A 21,517-nucleotide genomic window follows, 5' to 3' on the forward strand; every position below is an offset into this window, starting at 1 on the left:
ATTTTCCAATAAATATACAGAAAAATGTGTTTGACTGGGCTGGATGACTCATAACAAGTGCAAAGGAGCCTCCTGCATAATGCATAACATGAATCAACTAATATTTGCAAATATTCCTTTGCATTTCTTTACATATGAAATGAGGTTTATCAAACCACAGAGAACATAAATCCATGTCAATCACACAAAAAATATGACAAAACTGACATTAAAATACATTCCTGTTACTCAACTGACTAAACCAAATTTACAGAGTCCTCCACAAACATTAGACTGAGATCTGCAACAAACAAACATTTTCTTGTATTTTTCTTGTATTTTAATCAAATCAATCAGAGGGGATTATTGGATTGCCGCCTCGCTGCTCTTCTACCTTGATCTGGTCATGTCTTCTGAGCAGTGATGTAAGTTGCTCTGGCGATTTTTGTAAATGCAAATGTGGATAATTGCTTCATTACTTGGGCTGCTCAAGTTTCTCCTGATAGTCTGGGGATTTAATCTGATGACCTCGAAACACGCTAATGACACGAAACCCAATTAGCCACTTGAACATTTCCAGCTTCCTCTGGGTGGCTCGGCGGCTCACCGGTTAGCCCTGTGGCCCTAACAGCAAGCTGAGCCTGGGTTTACCTTCAAATTCAGACAACACTCTTCTTTATGAGAGATTTCCTGTTACAATGCCCAGTGAGAAAGCTAACCTAAGTGACTGATTGATCAATGATGAAAACAATCGGTAGTTGCAACCCTAAAAAAAACTACATTTGGCAAAACAACCTCACCATATTTTATACTGAAGTAATCCAAAAGTAACAGAAACTAATCAAATGCATTACTTTAATATTATGTTACTTGGGTTATGTTACTGACTACATTTTTAATAAATAATTAGTATCTGTATCTGAATACATTTTTTAAAATAACCAGAGCCTGACTGGCATAATAATCAGCATTTTGCAGCCTTACTTCTCCTCGTAGCAGCGACAGTGTGCCTCTGAACAGAGAGCAGTAGACTAACATGAGGCAGAGTGATGTTACTACTGTCATATCTGCTCTTATGGGACCAAAATCAGTCAGTGCTCCTGTAATATTCTCCTCTGCTGATAGCTAACTTACTCTTTCACTCCGTCATCAGTACCTGGAAGCTACCTGCTCAGTGTGTTTGCCCACATGGCAGCTGGTACCATTGTATTAGCGCTGGGAGTGCGTCCAGTTTGGCTCATGGAGGTGAACAATGGGTTGTTATCTACGAGACCAGGGACAGGAGAGTCAGGGTACGTGTCACAAAGACACAAAAATACACACACACACGCACAAATATGCACATCTAAAAATTAAACATACACGCCGGGCTTCTTTTGTGCCAGATCCTGCCGGAACAGAATCCAGGACCTCCCAGATCGAGACTCATTTGATTGTATTTAGCACTATCAGTTTCTCTAAATAAATTTTGTATAATATTTCATGTTATCTGTTCTGTCATTCTTTTATTTACCTGCTAAGCTAAATTGCTTGTTTACCTATTTAATGCAAGGATGGGTGGATCCTTACATCAATTCTCATGTTTCTTATTTGCTATAAATTCCTTTAAAGAATATCAATAAAATTATATAAATACAAAATAATGGTTGGGGCCTCACTTCCCCATATTTTCAGTACTCCTTAATAATTTTGCTCCAATAAACAGCCCTAATATGTTTATTTAGCAGAATGGCAGAAAAGAAACATTATGTGGTCTGGAGGTTGTAGATAAGTAAGCGCACAGCAGTGACACGGGCAACCTCTTTAAAAACAATACACCTTAAAGTTATGGGAACATAATGATTGATTTTATGATAGCATTCACTATTATTATCACAAACATTTTTATTTAATTGTACTCATATCTGCTTTTGTAATAAATTTGTTGTTAATGTGCGTTATATGTGATTTTCATTTTTTAAAATTTCTTAAATTCTTAGTTTTTTTAAAGTCATTATTATGAAAACTTGCGTACCCATTTTTTTTTTTTTAAATCAGTATTGGTACGAATCTCAGAAACATTGAGACATGTTATACAGTATTTCCTCAAACCAGCAGGTCCATCAGACCCTGAACGGGGCCAAAGTTGTTTTGCGGCTCAATAGGGTCACAATAATAGTAGCACATGTCGCAAAAACAGTGCAAGTAGCAGTGGTGCAAGGGTGCTGGCACTGCACGTGGAACCAGGGAAATGTTGATGATGAGGAGACCTTGGAATCTGGGAGACAGGAAGGTGCACGCCTTTATTGAATCACACACAGACTGCTGAGGTGTCCAGACTGGCAGATGGCCCAGAGTCTGTATGTGTATAAAGCCAGTGCTGTTCACATTAAAGCCTTCACATGACTTTAAAACAGGAACTACAAACTGCAGACTTGTGTGATTTCTATTTGGGGATTTATACACATATATAAAGCATTTGGGTGTCCTAGAAGAGAAAAAAAAAACTAAAGACAGACAATAAGTGCATCAAACACAATGTGGGAGGACAAAAAAGAGAAAGAGACAGAATAAGAAAGTGAAACAGTTGGAGATAGAGAGAGAGAAAGAAAAGCAGAGATAAAAAATAAACAGGCACATTTTCTCCCCCTCAGATCTTCAACCTAGTCTCTGCTGATTTCTTCTCCCACACGCTGACAGCGAGGCTCAAAGCCCGACATCACATCAACCTCTTCAAATATTTAGACATTATTCAAGTCGTCTTCTTTTTCCCGTTTTCTCTCTGTCAGGCAGAGCGAGAGGTAGGGGGTATGTTTCAGCGATTAATATTCCCGCAGACTTTAGTGAGCGGCAGTTAGGAAATAAAAGGCCATACACTTCCAGCTGACTGATTGGGTCGTTTATCCACATCACCGAGTGATATTTCTACCGCTCGCCCGTTTTAGATCCCCTGAATGATGAAACGGTGTGTGTTTGCACGTGTGTGTGCGCTGCCATTTTCCCTCCTCCTCCCTGTGTGACTCTTTGAAGGCTGACAGCTCAGTGTGCCATTTGCAAGAGGCCAGATGACAGCGGTCCAGAGAGAGAGGAAGTAAGTGAGAGCGTGAGAGACATAGAGACAGAATGGGATGAAGGAGAATCTGCTGATAGCTGGAGACAAAAGGTGAGAATGTGAGGAGCCTGTGAGAACGGCTGTGGAATAATTAATGGTTAGTATGAGTGCACTGTTGATTAATGGAACATCCTAATAGTGTGATTCTCACAATTAGGAGTAATGGATGTTACAGTAAAACAGCTACAGAGCGCAACATGAATGACTGATGCCAGTCCAAAGGCATAATTCTGCATAATTAGCCCATAGACGTGTTGCTGCAGATTGATGCTGATGGAGGAGGTAAAAGTGAGGGCAGCACAGACTTTTACAGTAAACAGGAAAAAAGTCGCTCCAGTTTATCCGAATGAACACAGTGTGTGATTAGTGTAAGGCAGCGGTTCTCAAACCCCTTCAGAAGCCAAATAATGTTGATGCCCCACAACTATTCAGTCATTCATTAACAATAATTGGAAAGCATAATTCAGTCAATATTTCTCCCCTGATCATCTACGGCCCCCTGCAGTGGCTCTCTGCCCCTCCCCCAGTTTGGGAGCCACTGATGGTTCTGCAACTTTTATCATTCTAGAAAGTGTCTGCATGGGATGGTTTGTCAGTGTGCAGCTAATCTAAAGCACACACATGCATCTGTGCATCCAGGTGACCAACTGCTGAGGGATGTGTTAGTCTGGCAGTCTGCCATCTTAAAACTCCCAGCTGCACAGCAGAAATAAACGTGTTTACAGCCTGGTGCAAAAAATGGTTTAGGTCTTTATAACCTGTTTTATTTATATTAAGGCTTAAAGTTATGCAGGATAAACTGCATGCCCTCCTCGAGTGACAGGTGGGTACCATCACAGATGGCTAGATGCTAGGTAGCCACTTCATTCAGCCGCCGCAGTTGCACCCACGCCTCACGTCTTTGCTCATTTGTGATGCCATGCAAACTATGTCCATGTTTTATGCAGTCGAGGGCTTTAAATATGTTACATGTGGGTGTGGAAGACTTTGAGTTAATTAAGCAAATTACTTTTCCTGTTGATGTAATATAATTACTTTAAAAAAGGAGTTATATTTAGATTTAGTAATAGTTCATATTTTTCCACTAGACTTTAGAAATTGAGCTCTGAACTAAATTAGAACTTTCACACATCAGACTTTGTGTTTCTACCAAGTCTGAAAAAGCGTGAGCAAATTAGACCAACTAAGGGTTAAAAAGCAAATGATGAGACATCTGTACAGAGTCACGTGTTTATCACTGAAAATAACTGATGTGAAACTGTCTGCTATATGTTGAAAAATAGACTTTCAGACATGGAGAAGGAGAAAAAAAGACCAGACAGGCTGTCTTGAGAGTGTTTTCTGTTCATTTCAAACAATTAGCAAATAAGAGCATATTTCTGTTGCACAATTTGGCCGCCTCCTTTTTAGAGTAGCTCCAAAATCAGGTGAACGACTTTTTTTTCTCATCCTACTGATAGTCATAACATGCACCCACTGGTTTTTTTTGTAAGTTGATTGAAAGCTGAGATTTGAAGTCAATGAAAAGTAACGCCACAGGAGCAGGAACCAAAACTGAGGTTGAAATGCACTTAAAGTTAAAGTAAATGTAAGTAAATGAAAGGCAAAAGGAAGTGCGATACTACAAGCCTGACTTCATAACTTTGATAACAATTTCCTCTGGAAAATCAGAGAGAAGAAGTACGGACACACCATATACCTCTAGCACAGCTCAAAGAACTGTTTTAAACACCCCATCAGAAACATTCATTAATGCACAGCAGAGGAACACAGACTCTCCTCTCTCCCTCCATCTCTTTCCCTCTTTTCATCTTATTGTAACGCCTCCTCTGATGCTTCCTTTCTTTCTCTTTTATTCGCCGTTTCTTTTTCTTCCTGCCTGAGCCTCCTTTGCTCAGGAGAAGAGAATGACAGTCGCTTCAGGAACGTTGTCTAATTAAGCACCTTGGATGAGAATAAATTACCCCCTCATCTCTCCAGCTTTCCTGTTAGAGAGAATTGGCAAGTGCTGAACACAATAGCATATGGAGTGAGACGGAAGCCTTGCTGGTATTCCATTTGAATCGCCTCTGCCAGGCTTAGGCAAAACTTCAGGGAGATTTTTTTTGTGTGTTCCTGACTGTGAGTTTCACTGCAGGAGGCCACTGTGGGCAAGGTAAACCGAGAAGCTCCAGGTTCCTCTCTTCTCAGTCTTGGCACGTGTCCCTCTCGATGTGTTATTAGAACGCATGAATCTTCATTAGCATTAATAGCCTCTAAAGACCCGGAGGATGCACAAAAATTAATTCTGAGCTTTCTGCTGAGTCGCCAGTTTAGACAGCGGCAGCTGAGCAGGGAAGCATCAAAGCGAAGTTAGCGAACTCAGACGCCTTCTTTCTCAGCCTCTCTGTCAACTCACAGAGCCGACGCTGAGTCTTAAAACCTCCCAAGAACAATAATATAAAAAAGGAACACAAAAAACAAACAAATGAACGGGGGAGTAATATTAAAGAGCAAACTGCAGCTTGTGGATCACAAGTTCAGTCAGAGTGCTCAGTGTGCTGCGGTTTAACAAGAGTGTAGAGAGGAGATAGGACTGGAGTGACATGTCTAATTGACCAATGGGATTTCATGGATGGACACCTTTGGCCCAGAAGCAGTGGCATGATAAGGGCGAAGCAACTGACACCTATGATAGTCAAAACCTGGTCTGACCCCGGATCAATAGAAGCCTGTAGCTGTATTTCAAGCAAGAGAACCATAAAATGGACATTCATACTACTATAGTATATCTCCATTTCTCTGAAACGTACACTATCTGCACATGGCAACTACAGTATAATATAGTTTAAAGGATACTCCACTGATTCAGAACTGCACCCTACATTGCACATTATTAGACCCATGATGGACAGTCATAAAGAATCAAAAACGCTGCAGCTGAACTAGAGATATCACTTTTTTTTTTTAATTAATTACTCCTCCTTGTCAAAACACGGTGGCTACATTACCCACAATGCAATTTGGCCTCCAACAGGTACGTTGGAGATTCAGGTGTGTACCCTCAAAGGGTAACTACTGTATTGAGGGAAAGTGCTGCAGCCAGCGGAAGCAAAATGAAGCTAAAACGTAATCCCTCACGTAAAGCTCTTGTTTTTGTCACTGACAGGCTAAAGTGATTAAGTCTCTGACAATATTATGAAAAAGACTGCTGCAGAGAGAAGTTTTGTTTAACCAGATACCGCCAAACTAACCAAACTGCCTTTGCACAACTGTAACTTTAACATCGTCATCTGCATCTTCATTCAAACGCAGGAGAAACAAAATAAAACTCGTCAAAAATTCCACTGTTCCGACAGTCACTAACTCTGGGTATCTGGTCGAAATAAACCCTTTATTCACCATGTTAGATGTGAAAATGTTCTGACTGTACCTGTCTCTGATGTCCAATCCTCCTCTGGCTCCACTCAAAATATTTTCACATCCTTTGTGAATAAATGTTTTATTTTGATTCGGTGACAGTTGGAACAGTGAAAAGATGAGCTGAGAAGTTTTTCAGTGAGTTTTATTGTGTTTCTGTCGAGTTTGAAAGATGACGATGTTAAAATTACAGTTTTGTGAAGGAAGTCTGGTTTGTTTGGCAAGAGCAATAAAAAAAACTGTCTCTGTCTAGTGATCCTTTCCATAATGTTGTCAGACACTTACAATAACAATTGTAGGCTGACAGTGGCTAAAACAGGCATTTTTAATGGACACACTTTCACCCTGCAAAGTTGCTTGAAGGAATTATGTTGTAGCCTAGTTTCACTTCTGCTGGCTGTTGTGCTTTCCCTCAATACTGGACCAATTTCAAAAATTCTTGTTCCCATTTGTCACTTAGACACACAAACATGGGAAAATAGGATCCAGGTTGAAAAATACTGAAGTTAACCTTCAGTGAGGTTAATGAATGAGGAGCAGGGTAAAGAGGCATGGAAAGCTCACCCCAGATTTTTTCATTTTCAGGTTTGTAGTCATCAGCCCAAATCGGCGCTGACTCAAGTGACATCACTTAAGGATATTTATCATTTCGCAGCTCCTGGGGGAGCTTCATACCACCTTTGACATATGCAGTAGTACTCCCCAAGACCTGTTAACACACACACACTTTAACTTAAAGGTTAGGGAGGAATTTTGAAAAAGGCAAATAAACTATGGTTAGGATATAGGTAAAGTTAGGAAACTACAACACTTAAGGTAAGGTCGGGGAAATTTTGTGATTACAGTTGCAACAGGACTGAAACAGGACTCTGTTCTCTTGCCAAGTCAAATATGCCCTATATGTATAAAACACACACAACCTCATGCATAAGCATGTGAAAGTAATTCCTAGGGATGAGGGCTGTTAAAACCAAATGTGCAATTTAGTGCAAACATGACTCAATCATTGATTTCCCCTAATGACTCTAAATTGCAAGTAAATTACCTTCAGTGTAAGCATGAGAAGATGAATATGTGACAGGAAAGGTAGCATATGAAATAGGAGTTTGAGTGAAATGTGATATAAAAGTGCACAGTGATGAAACGACAGAAGGATTGCATCTGGTGCTTTCTGAAGCACTTCCCACCGCTGTTAGTCAGCTCAGGCTGCTCTCCTCCTCATTAGTCTCAGTGTGTAAGCTACACCACATCATCTGCTGCCTGCTTCCGATCTGCAGCGCTGGTGTTGCTGTTGGCGTCAACGTACTCAAAAGTCTTCGTATCTGTCTGCCCCAGATTCACCCGCCGTCCTCTTTGGGGGGGGAAGTTGTTGCTCTACTTTGCTTAAGGTTCCCTGTAACACTGTCTAGTTTTTGTTTTCCTGTCAAACACAACTTAGTGCAGAGTTTCTGTGCATGAGTGTGCGAGTATTTCAGCAGTATGCCAAAAGAATGGATGAGCCATCCTGCCTGGAACAATTTCACTTATGCTGGGCTTACGCTGGTTTCAATGGATAGCGGTGGTGTGTCGGTGGTGGTGTAAGGCTGCAAACCCCACCAACACACTCCAAAGTTAAACTCATTAGCATGCTCATCTGTGCGTTGGCCTCTGCGTGCTGCACCACCAATAGTCGCCAGTTGCACTTGCCAGTAGCAGCTGTGCAGCCTACTGGGAGAAAGAGCACTTTTCTCCCCAAAAGTCAAATGAAAAAGAATAAATATTAATGATTTGATGTATGTATGAATGGCAGGGAACAGAGGAAGTGGAGGAGAAGATGGATAAAATTGCTGGCTGTGTCTCCGAGTTGTGGGTGAAGGCAAACACATTCCTCACAGATAACCAAGCAGTAGCCAGACACCTTGGGATTAATTAGCTACACAATCCTTTTAACACGAGCTTTCTGTTTCCAATTTGTAGATTATTTGTACTGTTAGGAAACAAAGAGAGATGAAGAGCGAGAAAGAACTTATTTCCTGTGGACTGGATTACTGTTTTATTAAGCTGGTTGTTTTGTAACTTTGAGTTATTACACCCCACTGCAATTTCACTGCTTAGAGTCAGCATGATTGACTGCTGTAGAATAAAAAGAAAGTGAAGAAATATTTTGATATTTGAAGGGGCACAAGGGTAGGTAGACTGAGCTTTGTTTGTTTGTTTGTGTTGCAAATAAAGTATCAGGGTGCCATCAAAGTAGAAAAGAAATAGACCAAATAGGAAATGTGAGCGTTTGTGTTTGCTTTTGTATCCTTATTTTTGTGGGGACACCTTTGAGTTTTAGGACATTTTTGTCTCGTGTCCTCAAAGGGCTGTTTGTGGCTTAGGACTTGGTTTTAGGGTCAAGGCTCTCCTGGCTGTCAAGGCTGTCTTGGCAATAAGTGACCCCATGTGGTGTTGGGCTACAAACTTTTGCTTGGAGGCCCAATCACCCACCAGCTTAACCACTGAAACTGAAACCGGAAGCAATACTCTCACTTGAAAAGACTGAGATGGTGAGCTCAGGTGGATGCCAAGTTCTAAGACATGAAACTTTAGGGTCAAGGACCCGCAAGACTTATTTTAGAGTCAAACCAAATTTGTGTACAGTGGTGGAGTGAGGACCGAGCGACTCTTTCTGAACAGCTGTCAGATGTTATGAATTGCCAGAAAAAATGTTTGTTTGAAAAATGTCACGCTCTCGCGCACTTGAAGCAGAGCCATGAGTCGATTCCCTGAGGTCAGTGCATGTTTTCTAACTGTGCCGGCATGAGTGGCAAAAAGAGCATCTGAAATTGGATGGAAAATCTGGATAGTAAAACATGGTTGTGTGCAGACGGGAACATGTTGTCTGTGTTGTTGCTTCATTGTGCACATTGTACAAACTTATTATGTTTCATTATTGAGATCCAGTTAGGTTTAATACATGTTTAGTGTTGGGGATCAGTGATGGTTTGAGTTAAAGTGATCACTCTCACAAGAGTTCCCTTCTAAACAGGGCTGTAAATGTAGCTAGCATCCCTTCCCAGTTCCTTCTGCAACACGGACAGGCCATACTGTCTATGTCTTACTAGCAAATCCACATATGCTGGTGTTTTTGAAGTGTTGGCACACAGGAAGGTACAGATGATCACGGCAGCACATTTCTGGCGTGTTAGTATTATTGCTAAAACAAACTTCTACCTGCCTCAGGGCTTTCAGTCTGTATTGACAACTGTTCATAGCCAGAACAGTCCACAGGGGCCAATGGGCCATTTTATTTTTTATTTTACACAGTACAGTGTGAGCACTCAAGTCATGGCTTGATAGCCGGACTGTACAGGTGCACACATAAATTGTGAGCTTTGGCTTTACATCACGGACAAAATACTTGCACAACAGAGGTTTAAGTATGTTGTTGCAGCGACTGAAGATGCATTATGTCAGAGGGGTCGTCAGAAGTAGAAACACACACATATGTTGTAGTTGAAATCTCCAACTTCACAGTTCTGAGAAACGTTGAAACATCATACATACTGAATACACACACACACACACACACACAAAGTCACTGCAAAGCAGATTCAGCCTGTACACTTACACACACAGATATATATATATATATACACACACAAAAACACTCACAGAGTGTGACAAAACCTCCTGCGGCGCACCAGAGATGAGAGGCACAAAAAGATGCAAGAAGTGCAGGGAGTGACAGCAGAAAGGTGGGGAAAGAATAGAAAAAAAAACGGATGGCAACATGAAACAGAGGTGTCTACAGTAGTGGAATAGCAAAGTAACAAATTCACACTTACACATACACATTATGTCGTTTTTCTCCCTAGAAAGAGTGAACGATGGATGAAAAGAGAGACTGCGGGAGAGGAGCTGATGAGAAGAAACCAGCTAATACTTCCTCTGTCACTTTTCACTTCAGTCAGGCTGAGAGAGATTTGGTTTCTGCCTCCACTGATTAGGCAGCGAGCCAAAAAAACAGCAGGACGGACTCAACAGTCAGTCTCAGTGCTGTTGGGATGAGAGGAGAGTGACTGATGTCTTTGTTACTCTAATCACTGCTGCCTTTTCTTTTCAACAAATACCCATTCATTACTGATACACAACTATAGAAAAAATAACTGCAAAAGGATGGATTCGGTTGTTTCCCATGGAGCTACAGCTACGGAGCAGATTATTAAAATAATATGAAAACTACTGAAAACATTATTAACAAAAAATATCAATTTCTAAAGCTCATGACTTTCAAAGTGTGCTACAGGCAAAACCTGCTAGAAACCAACCTCCTCATCAAAAAGAAAAAAATAGTGAAAAACATTTTAAGTTTAAAATTTTAAATATAATTGTAAAAAATGTAAAACAACAAGCATTTCCACTCAAACAGTGCATTCACTGGAGGACCTTCAGACCCGTCAACTTACTATTATTGACTCTCAGATGGGATCACCATGGTAACAGGCCAGAGGGAGCCAGCAGCCGACCGGATCTACCCAGCATCTGTGGCTGTTAGCTCACAAAGCATGCACCTGAACATGCACACACTCAAGAACACACAGCAAATGAGACAGAGAGAGCTGGACCGCTTTAGAAAGACAAGGACCAATTGGATGACATTTAAATGGATGGAAGCCTCCGCAGAACGAAAGAGTTCATTTCCACCGTTCATGTTGCGGTTCAGACCCCCCTCCGCATATCAAACTGAGATCACGCCGAAATGGCAGAGCGATGCCTGTTGCGAATTGTACTTTTCACAGCTGAATCCTATATTTCTGTGAGAGCGGAGCGGCGAGAGATAAAAGCGACAGGAAAACAGAGACTTCAGATTTACACAATCAGACCTGCTGCTCCCAATCAGCCATTCAGGCAGCAACACAGCAGGAGAGGAAACGTACGCACGGCTCCGGTGCATGTCAAATGGGAGGCAAACTCAAGAGATGCGTGTTTGTGCGTTTGGCAATGAGGGAAAAGATGTCATACTATAGGCTGGTAAAGTCAAAACCTTGGAGATTTGATCAGTCTTTATGACCTGCCTTTATTCAAACAGGCTGTGCAAGCAAGGTGAGCCTGGAATTTAAACACCACCACATACAAATTCATATACTGCACAGTCCCTGTGTCTTTTTTTTTTTTTTTTAAATGTTTGTTTATGTATGATCTCCACCACAGGAGGGGCATGAATATTAAAGAGGCAACCGTGGCCACAGGGAAATTACAAAAAGCAGCTACTAAAGTTACATTTGCTGTACTGAAAGATCAAAAAGGGCAGCTAAGATTAAAGAAGCTCTCCAGCACTTCAATAAAGTTAGTACACTTTCAAGAAACAGATTTTTAAAAAGAATGATCAAAGTGAGGCAGCAAAGGCCAATATATCCTGATTTTTAATCCCTAAAAGTGGTCCAAAATGGCTGGATCATTCATTTCCCACAATACAACTCAACAGCATCTTTTGATACACCCTCGCTGCCTGGTGAATGCCTTCATCTTCATCATTTCCTCTGCATGCTACATGGAAAGCTTTTGGGGTTTACAGATAGTGCTGAGTACCTGGCACTTTATTTGGTATCACCTCCACCGAGGTTCTAAGCAAGCTGAGCTGATACTAAAAGGTGATGTGAAAGCTTTTTTTTTTAATAGCCATGCTACAATCAATTTTATTCACTTAAAAATTGCAGCCCATAAAATCACACAGCAGTTGACTGACAAAGTGCAGACGTATCAAGAACATCATTCTTCATATCCTCTGTTAAAAGAGCAGCTCCGTTTGTAGTGAGGGAAAGAGAGTAAGTTGGAGAGTGTCAAAGCTAATTTAGTCTGCTGCCTTTTTTCCCCATTTCAGATCAAAATGTACAACCAGTCAGTGCTAATCAAATACAGATCAATAATCTGTTACTACATTGCATATTTCTTGCCTTTCTTGCACGTCTATGAGCTGTGAGTAGTTCAACCAAAGACTAAGAGAGGCTTTTGCTGGTCTAAAGAGAACTACCCAGAATTTCACAGGAAGAAGAGCAAAGATAAAAGAAAAGTTTGAGAAAATGAACATCCTTCTGTGTCACAGAAACACATTTTTCCCCTCCCTCTCCTAATCCAATTAATTCTGTTGTGACTCCTCATATTCGTGTACCAACCTTTGGCAAGGTCCAGACAAGCAGGCTGAGTTTGCGAGTTTAGCAACAGATGTTAGCACGGGGTTGTAAACAAAGGCAATGAACTGAATGAGGAAAGAACAAGCTTTTTCTCAAGACAACTCAAGCAGAAATGTGACAGTTTAAGTCAGTCACTGAAGTGTATCAATGGGTGCTGGTGTGCCAAACTACTGTAGTTCAGCCAACAAGCCTGTGCACATGAAACGAAGTGAAAAGATAATTTGGAGCTTTGTTTTATTTTTGTTCTGTGAAAGTGTAATTTTCTCTGTTAGCAGCTGCCATAACCACAACATTTTCCATTGCATTTAAATTCTTCTGCTTTAGTCTGCTCCTCCGCTCTCTTCACCCCCACCTCTCTCCATCGATTGCTCGGCCCTAAGAGTCCCAGATCAGAGCCGAGCAGGGCAGGAAAAAGCAGAGCAAGATCCTGGAAGCCAGACACATGAAGAAAAAAAACAAATTCAAAGTCACAACTCTTCTGAGAGTTGAGGTCAAAAGTCAGACTAGGGTGATGCGGTTTGGCTTCGTTTTCCGTAACTCAGAGCAGTTCAGATTCCTCCTCTCCCCTGTCATCTCACTTGTCCCCTAAAAATCTCTTCTTGTCTCTCTAACTATGTTTCTTGTTTTCACTCTTTCATTTTTAATTGGGCTATTTTAAGTCTTGTATTTTAAGAGATGTAGAATTTGCATAATTCAGTGATTGCACTGCTAGTTTGAAAGGAAACTCTAAACATACACTTGTATTCCATCCCCCTGTACCTTTATTATATACTCATACACCATATAACATTTCTGCATTAAGTGTCTAAAAACCTATTTTATATGCTTTGGTGAGTGGCAGACTTAAATTATCTCAAATGTTTTCAACAATGTTCAAAACCAGAGGAATCTATGATTTGTTCAAGGTAATGGTCCAGGAAAACACAGGATGGTGAGGGAGAGAGTGAGGGAGGAAGTTGAAACTGCTAAGATCAAACGCAACTTCAGATGACGTCACATTGTTTTTTTTCACTGTTTCACTGTGAAACAGACTTCTACGGGCATGAAAAAATCAAAAATACCCATTTTTCCTCTTACCTGAAGTCCTATTTATCGATCTAGATTGTTTTGATGTGTTGCTGTCAGGCTTCTCTCAAATATAACAGAACTAGATTGCACTCAGCTTGTGGCATTCAAAGTGCCAAATAAATAAATTTGCAAAACTCAACAGCTGTGTCTCTTTCTGGAAATCATGACCTGGTTACTCAAGATAATGCACAGACTGAGCACTTTTGTGTAGGAACTTTTTCTTTCTATCACATTTCACCTACATACTGTCTCACCACACCAGCAACACTGTCACAACCATAAGCCTTTCGTCCATGAGTAGATGCACACTTTCTTCTATGTGTTGATACTATTTAAGCAGATAATCTGGCTAGAACTACTAGCATGTTTTAAACAGCAGGAAGCATCAAATATTTAGCTGCATGGTGAAATCTCAGCAGAAAAAAATAAAATAAACCTGGGCTTTTTTCCATTAAAATTGCCCACAAGCCTAAATGATCCACTGTAATGCACACAGCAGCTGTTGGTTTTCCAAAGAGTTGCTTTGCACTGACATGTCGGCCATGTTTCCATGTAACATGCGGTTTGTGAACAGCCTCCTTTGCGGCCGCCTTCTCACAGGGGAATTCCCATAATGAGAGACGAAACCAGCTGGACGCAGGTGTTCTGTATAAATCTGATACATTATTCCAAAGGGCTTCCCTCGCCCTCCTCCTCCACCTCCTCCACGTCTTTGTCTACATTCACATCCTCGTTCACTGTCTCCATTTACACATCCTCATTATTTTTATCTTCCTCAAACTCACTGCTTTCTCTTCACCTCTCCACATGCTGCTCCTCTAGGATCATCTCATTCTCCTTTGCAACCTCATCAAACCCCCTGCCTTCCCCCTCTTTGTCTCCATCCTGCTCCACTGTCACATCATCTCGCTTCTCCACCTTCTTTCTTCCCACACTGCCTTGTTTTCCTTCTTTATCTATTTTTGCCGTCTCCTCGTGCGACTCTCAATCATTTCTTCCATCAATCTATTTTCGCCCTCCTCTTCTTTCTCTTTGTCCGCTTCAACCCAACCCAACACACACCTCTGCTGAGTGAAAATGAGTAAAATATGAAGCAGAGTTTTGGTCCACGTTGTTACCTTTCTCACAAGTAGCTCCACCGTAGCTGGGCAGACAAAGACACACAAAGGAGTTGATCTCATCAATGCAGGTTCCTCCATTCTGGCATGGATTAGACTGGCAGTCATCAATGTCTGGAGGGAGAGAAAAGGGGGAGAAAAAAGAGAGGGGGTTGAGTCAGATTAGATTCAAACACACACACACTTACACATTTTCCAAACGGCTACTTTTTAAACTACCTGCCGGAGCTTGTTACTGAGCGAGCCCCTGAGAGATCAAAACTTTTGGAGAGATTAGAGGTGTTTCTGAGAAAGTTATAATTAAAGCCAATTGATTGAACTTCATCAGTGAGCGGTTTGGGATGCACTGAAGCGCATGATGCTAATTGCAATGTGTTTGCAGGACGTGCCGCAGTTCTGCTGTCAAACCTGAGCCTGCAAGAGCGAGGGGGAGGATGGAGTCGGGTGGAAGGTAGAAACACAGACAAATGTGGTGAATGGAGGGAGGAAGACTTTCAGTTGGATGTATGTACAAGTCATAATTCATTCTGGCCCTCTCACACACATACATTCTCCTTTCACATGCATGTATTTCTACTCAACCCATGTCTGCAACCCATATTCAAATTTGTAAAAGAATAAGAATAAAGATTTCACAAATCTGAAACTGTGTCTCTTTTTTTCTCTGAGATAATCTAGTCCAGATTTGACAGAGTTGGCTGTCAACCACATGTTAGACAGGCTTTCTGACAGAAAGCACTAAAAGCTAACTTCTCCTATTAGGTGACTACAAAAGAAAAAAGCTGTGAAATCTCCCTTTTTGCATTTTCACAAATGGAATAAAGTTTCACAAATTTTAAAGTGTGTTTCAGACAGCGTTAAAAGGGATAAAGAGAGGGCTGGTTGAGGAAACGGAGGATTGGCTTCTCAGCAACGGCAGTTAAGTTTCTCTTAACTTTCCTCTTCACGGTGCCATCTTAAGGAGGACAGTCCAATGTTAGTGACAGTAATGGATACCAACACATGGGAGTTAAGTTATCCTTCAGGACATTCTGCCAGAAAGCCCTTCCTAATGCCCCACAGAAAGCCCTTTCTGGCAAAAAGCTTTCTGTAATTTTTGACTTCAGAAAGTCAAGTCCCAGTGATTTGATTTGACCTGAAGCTTATTACAGCTAGCATTTTAAAGAAATAGTTTAGGCAACAAAACTACTTTAATAAGGTTTTGGAAATGATCATGGTTTGGGCTCAAACAGACTGTTAACCACATGTTAGACAGGCTTTCTTACAAAAAACTTGACACTAATTTCTCCCATAGAGGAACATAGACTTTATTAATCTCTCTTGGGGAAATTACATGTTGTTTTTTATGCACAGACGCAGACCGGACTAATAGATATGAATCAGTGGAGAGATGTCAGACTGAAACAGCTTGGACTTGAACTAGCCACGCTCTGAATCCTATGCCAAGTCCTTACAGGCTGAGCTACTGCAGCCCATGAGCTGGATACCACAAAAGACAAAATATATGCATGTGTACTGTCAAGTATATATATTTTAATGTGCAAATATATGGATGTGAAAGAAGAATGTATATATGTGAGAGGGCCAGAATGAATTTTAGCCTGCATGGCCACCCATATGGATGAGCCTCAACCTTCAATAATAACACTGCCCACACAGCTGTCTTGCTAGTAGCTACAAAAATTGCACGCAAATCCATTTTAAAATGACCAAAAAAGATGCTGCCTTTCAGACAGCATCTCTTAGATATGACATCAATATCAACTGTAACTGTTTGCGCACAATGTACACACTCACATGCAAATCCACTCACATACACATACACACATATTTTGCAGAGGCGTTGCAGGGGTTAGAGTTCTCATTCTGTTGAAAAATGGTAACTGTATTTCTCTGGCTGATCTGGGCCTGGGGGCAAAATCATTAAAACTGCAGCTGGTATCCCACAACTGAGTGAGTCCCTGGGGGCTTGGCAAGAGGTCAGGGAGGGGAAGGGAGGGGAGGGGGAGGTGTATGGAGACGCAGGAGGCAGCAGAAAGTCCGAAGAGTGAAGAAAGATGCAGGGATAGAGAGATGCTCACAAACACAGAGAATAGCGGTGTGAAGGAGAGGTAATAAAAACAAGGGTGTTGAGGGGGAGAAAGACAAAGGTGATATGATGCTGCGAGTCTGGGAAGTTGGCAAGTTTCAGGGTGGGATTACAGGGGCTTTGCAGGCAGACAGCGTTTGGGGCGGAAGAGTCTGTTCGGATAAAACAGCATGACAGCTTCATTGCTGGTGCCCCGCTTTGGGCTGGCTGATATTAAAGGCTGAATTAGATGCAGGAGGTAGAGACCCAGCCAGAGGAGTCGGAATGAGATGACATTCGTGTTGGTTTAGCGTATCGCCGTATATCCGTGTATAACTGGCTGTCTGTCTGACTCATGATGGGGTGGAAAAGTAAATAACAAAAGCAGGGATAGCAGGAGAGTCACACACATCCCACAACACAGAAGATGACAATGAGTTTTAAGTCTGGTTCAGATAATCCGACATCAAGGGGAGAGCTGATTCACATTTTTAGTTTGCAGCAATAACAAAGGCATGATTACTTTTTAGCTTTAAAGGGCGCTCCACTGGTTTTATAGCTCACTTTACTCATAACAAGGAGTAATACTCAGCCTGTGAAAACAGTTGGATGTCTTCAGTGGCTCAAGAGAGCTTTTCAGAGTTTGGGGGGGAAAAAACCCTGATGATGTCAAAATGATGTAATCACGGTTATGTCAGCTTGGGGCCAGAGGTGGGAGTAAGTCACACATGTGCAAGTCACAAGCAACTCTCAAGTCTTAACATTCAAATTCCGAGCAAATTCCAAATTAATTAAGTTTCATTTCACTTCAAACCAGAGCACATTAATTCCATACTTGATATGTTATGATGTACTAAAGTTGGGCTCACATTAGATAAATCCCTGCCATCTTGACTGATCTATGGTCGCTGTTTTGGAGCATTCAAGGTCCTCTAGTAAGAAAATAAGAGATGTAGACTTCACTAAAAATAGATGGTATTCACTTCTGAACTGATTTTCATGAAGTTTGGTTTGTTCTACATATCAAAAATTGAACATGACAGTGGTTACTTGTTGGAATTAAATTCAGTTACTGGGGGGGACAACTTTCACTGGGACATGCAGGCTCTGTATACATCAAGTGTAAAAAAGTGTGAGATTCTCCAAAAATGTGGATTTCAATATCTTTTATATTGTTGGGAAGTTGCCTGGCTGCTTGTAATATTCTAAATAAATGACATATAATTCTAAACAATAATAATAAATTGAGAAGTTTGGACTTCTTGTCCCATTTATTGTATTATCTATTAAAGAAAACTGAGATACTATAAAAAAAAAGAAAAAAAAAGAAAAACCTTTTCAAAACGATTCAAAACTTTTGAAATCTCATCTGGTTGCATCTGGCAGTTGTGGTAGCATTGCAGTAAGTGCTTCACCATCTGTTGCCTGGTGGAGATCTGCACTGTACTAGTGCAGTCTCCTATTTTTAGCTATGCTTTTTTTTGATTGAAAAAGAAAACAAGTGAAATAATAACTGTATTTTTCTTTTACCAGAAAGTACTCCAAGCATTTGAAACCATATCATTTCAAGTATTTCTGGTGCAAATATCATAATGAGTACAGCTACACAAAACAAACCCAAAATGACCCAAAAAGATCCATATGATTGATGACAGCATGCATACAGATCCCCAAATGAACCCCTGAGGAGCTCCAGGTAATTGAAATATGATGAATGATGAATGATAGACACTGAAAATATCCCTCATCTACACCGTGAACCAACAGATGAGCAGTTTGCCAGTACAGCTGTTCCCAAAAAAAAAAAAAAAAAAAAAAAAAAAAAAAAAAAAAAAACAGCTACTGGGCCTAATATGAGGCAGCATCTGGCCTCATTAAACACTGCAGCACCGAGGTAGGGAGTAGACGAATTTTAGGAGCACTGGGGTCAATAAAGTACATCAGCTATTAGAGGGGCCACAGTAGACGGGTAGACTAGACATCTGTCATAAGAACCAACATAGTGATACTCAGACATCAGCAGCCGGTGTAGACTGATTTGTCATGTGGAGTTTACAGATGTCTGAAGAAACCAAAGCACAAAGGTGGTCAATAATAATAATCAGAATACTCCTCCAAGGCCAATCAATACTACAAGTATCATTGTATGAGATGGGCATTGTCACCAATCAAATGGCTGGCCTGAACTTGACAATATGGAGCTCTAGCAATGCAAGAGTAACAGTGCAAATGGTAACGGATGATAAAAAACTAGAGTAAAGAGACTGCAGCACAGATCAGGAAGGGATGTCTGTTTCGTTTAAATTTGCTTTCAATAGCCTGACACCCATGACTAACTGGCACAGACACAACCGGTGACTAACTAAAATGCAAACCAGGCTAAAGACACTATTTACCATGGTTAAATGAAAACATACAGTCATTCATGAAACAAAGGGTCCATGCTCTTCAGACGTCTCTCAAGAATAAAACTGAACATGAGAGATGTTTATTTACCACGCTGAGAAATAAGGTTGTTAAGGAGCTCCGAATGGCAAAAGCAACATTTTTTATTAATGCTATTAGTGAAGCAAATGGAAACGCCAAAGAAATCTGGCAGAATTTAAAGAAACCAACAGGGAAATCTAATACCATTAATAAAACAATCGAACTAAACATAGAGGGAGACGTGACTTGTGATCCAACTACAGTGACAACAGCATTTAATACTTATTTTATTGATTCTACAAAAAAATCTGACTCAGAATTTCTCTAGATCACATTATTCTGCCACTCTTCTAAATGCTGATGCTCCCACTTTAACTTTTAGTGAAGTGACCAACTCCAAAGTTGATAGAATTATTTCCTCTCTTAACTGTTCAAGAGCAAAGGATGTATATGGGATGGACACAGTATTCATAAAAACTCATAAGGAGGCACTTATTTCTCTTAATTGGTCCATTAATGAAGGAGTATTTCCAAGGTCTTGGAAAACTGCAATAATTAGACGAGTGTTTAAATCAGGTGACCATATGGTCATTAGTACTTATAGACCCTGTAGTATCCTTCCAGCAGTTTCAGAAATTACAGACAAATGGATCTCTGAACAGATAATAACACATCTGAATGCTACATCCTTCTCATTGCAACCTATGCAATTTGGATTTCGAAAACATCATTCTATTGAAACAGTAAATTGTTTTCTTTAGGAAAATATTAAGACTAAATTGGACAAGGGGGGAGTGGTAGGGGCTGTCTTCCTTGATTTAAATAAAGCCTTTAATTCTGTTAATCATGAGGTTCTAATTATTAAGTTATCAAAGTTTTATTTTTCTCCTACTGTCATTAAATGGATAAAATAATATCTTACAGGCGGAAAACAGTGTGTTTGCGTGGATCAGGTGACTTCACAAGTGGTTGACAATCATGCTGGTGTACCTCAGGGTTCAACTTTGGGTCCTCTGTTATTTAGTTTGTTCATTAATGACCTACTGAAGCTTGTCCACCTACCCACCTCAGTCGAACTGCATGCATGTTTTTCTCAAAGTCCATAAATAGAGATCTAGACACAGATGTTACAGGAGCAGGGAGAAGATTATCGGTAGTGCATGAGTTTAAATATCTAGGCATAGTATTAGATTTACAGCTCACTTTCAAAACACAAGTTAAAAAAGTTGACTCAAATTCAATTTGGCAAATTTCAGACACATTAGGAGCAACCTAACGACAAAGGCCTCAAAGTTGTCCTTCAATACAATGATTCATTCACAAATGAACTACTGTCTGACCAGCTGGACTCAGACAGGCAGAACTACATTAAAACAAGTAGAAAGACTTTACAAACAGGCTTTGAAAACACTGGATAAAAAGTCAGTCATATCATTATTGCAAAATTATTATTTTACTTGTATATAAAATTCTTCATGGCCTGGCACCCCCTCTGCTCAGTGAATTTATTAAACTAATTCAAAACTCAGCTACCAGATCTACCTCCAGGGGGGATTATAAAATACCATACAGAAAGAGTGACTTTGGGCGGTCAGCCTTTTCCTACTGAGCAGCACACACCAGGAACACTGTACCCACAAAACTGAGGAACATCACAATCCGTGGTGCTCCTGGTGTTTGGTTGTATTTTATGTTAAAAAAAAAGACAACTGGTCCATTGGCCTCCAAAATGCAGTACTGGTTGGAATAATAAAACCACACATTTGTACCAATCTTAACTTCAAGTCCACCTACAAGCTTGTTTTCTAATTTTCAGCCACACCTTCATCAGTGCATGGAGTTTGGTCAGTTGTCATGGAGACGTCATAATGTGAGCTACATATATAGCTTCAATCACATTACAGTATCATCATCATTATTATTATTACTAGAGATGCAGTTGAAAGCTCTGAGAAACTTTTTTGCCAAATTTCTATTTCCATGAAGAATTAAAGATCCCCTCCAGATGTGTTTTAAGACATAATTATAAAATTACTCTGCTCTGAATAATAATTCTGCTGTATCATTGTAAGGCAAAAAGGTTTATACCATATTAAAATTAACTCATTCGTTCTTATTGAAAGATCTCAAGTCTCACGCATACTCACACATCATTAATTTCATTAACTACTGGACATAACATGTCCCATACTTTAAGTCCATTCTCAGTGTA

General features: G+C 40.5%; 1 protein-coding gene across 1 annotated transcript in view; it reads right to left on the reverse strand.

Moving 5' to 3' along the window:
• The window catches only part of ncanb (neurocan b), a 172,925-nt gene that overhangs the window by 25,246 nt on the left and 126,162 nt on the right, over positions 1 to 21,517 (reverse strand). Inside the window, exon 12 of the mRNA XM_084723209.1 lies at positions 14,811 to 14,924. Within this exon, the coding sequence (XP_084579335.1) occupies positions 14,811 to 14,924 (114 nt within the window). The remainder of the gene's footprint in view (positions 1 to 14,810; positions 14,925 to 21,517) is intronic.

The sequence above is a fragment of the Lutjanus erythropterus genome, chromosome 7, assembly GCF_056507025.1.
Source record: "Lutjanus erythropterus isolate fLutEry1 chromosome 7, fLutEry1.hap2, whole genome shotgun sequence".
In the NCBI taxonomy this organism is placed as follows: domain Eukaryota; kingdom Metazoa; phylum Chordata; class Actinopteri; order Lutjaniformes; family Lutjanidae; genus Lutjanus; species Lutjanus erythropterus.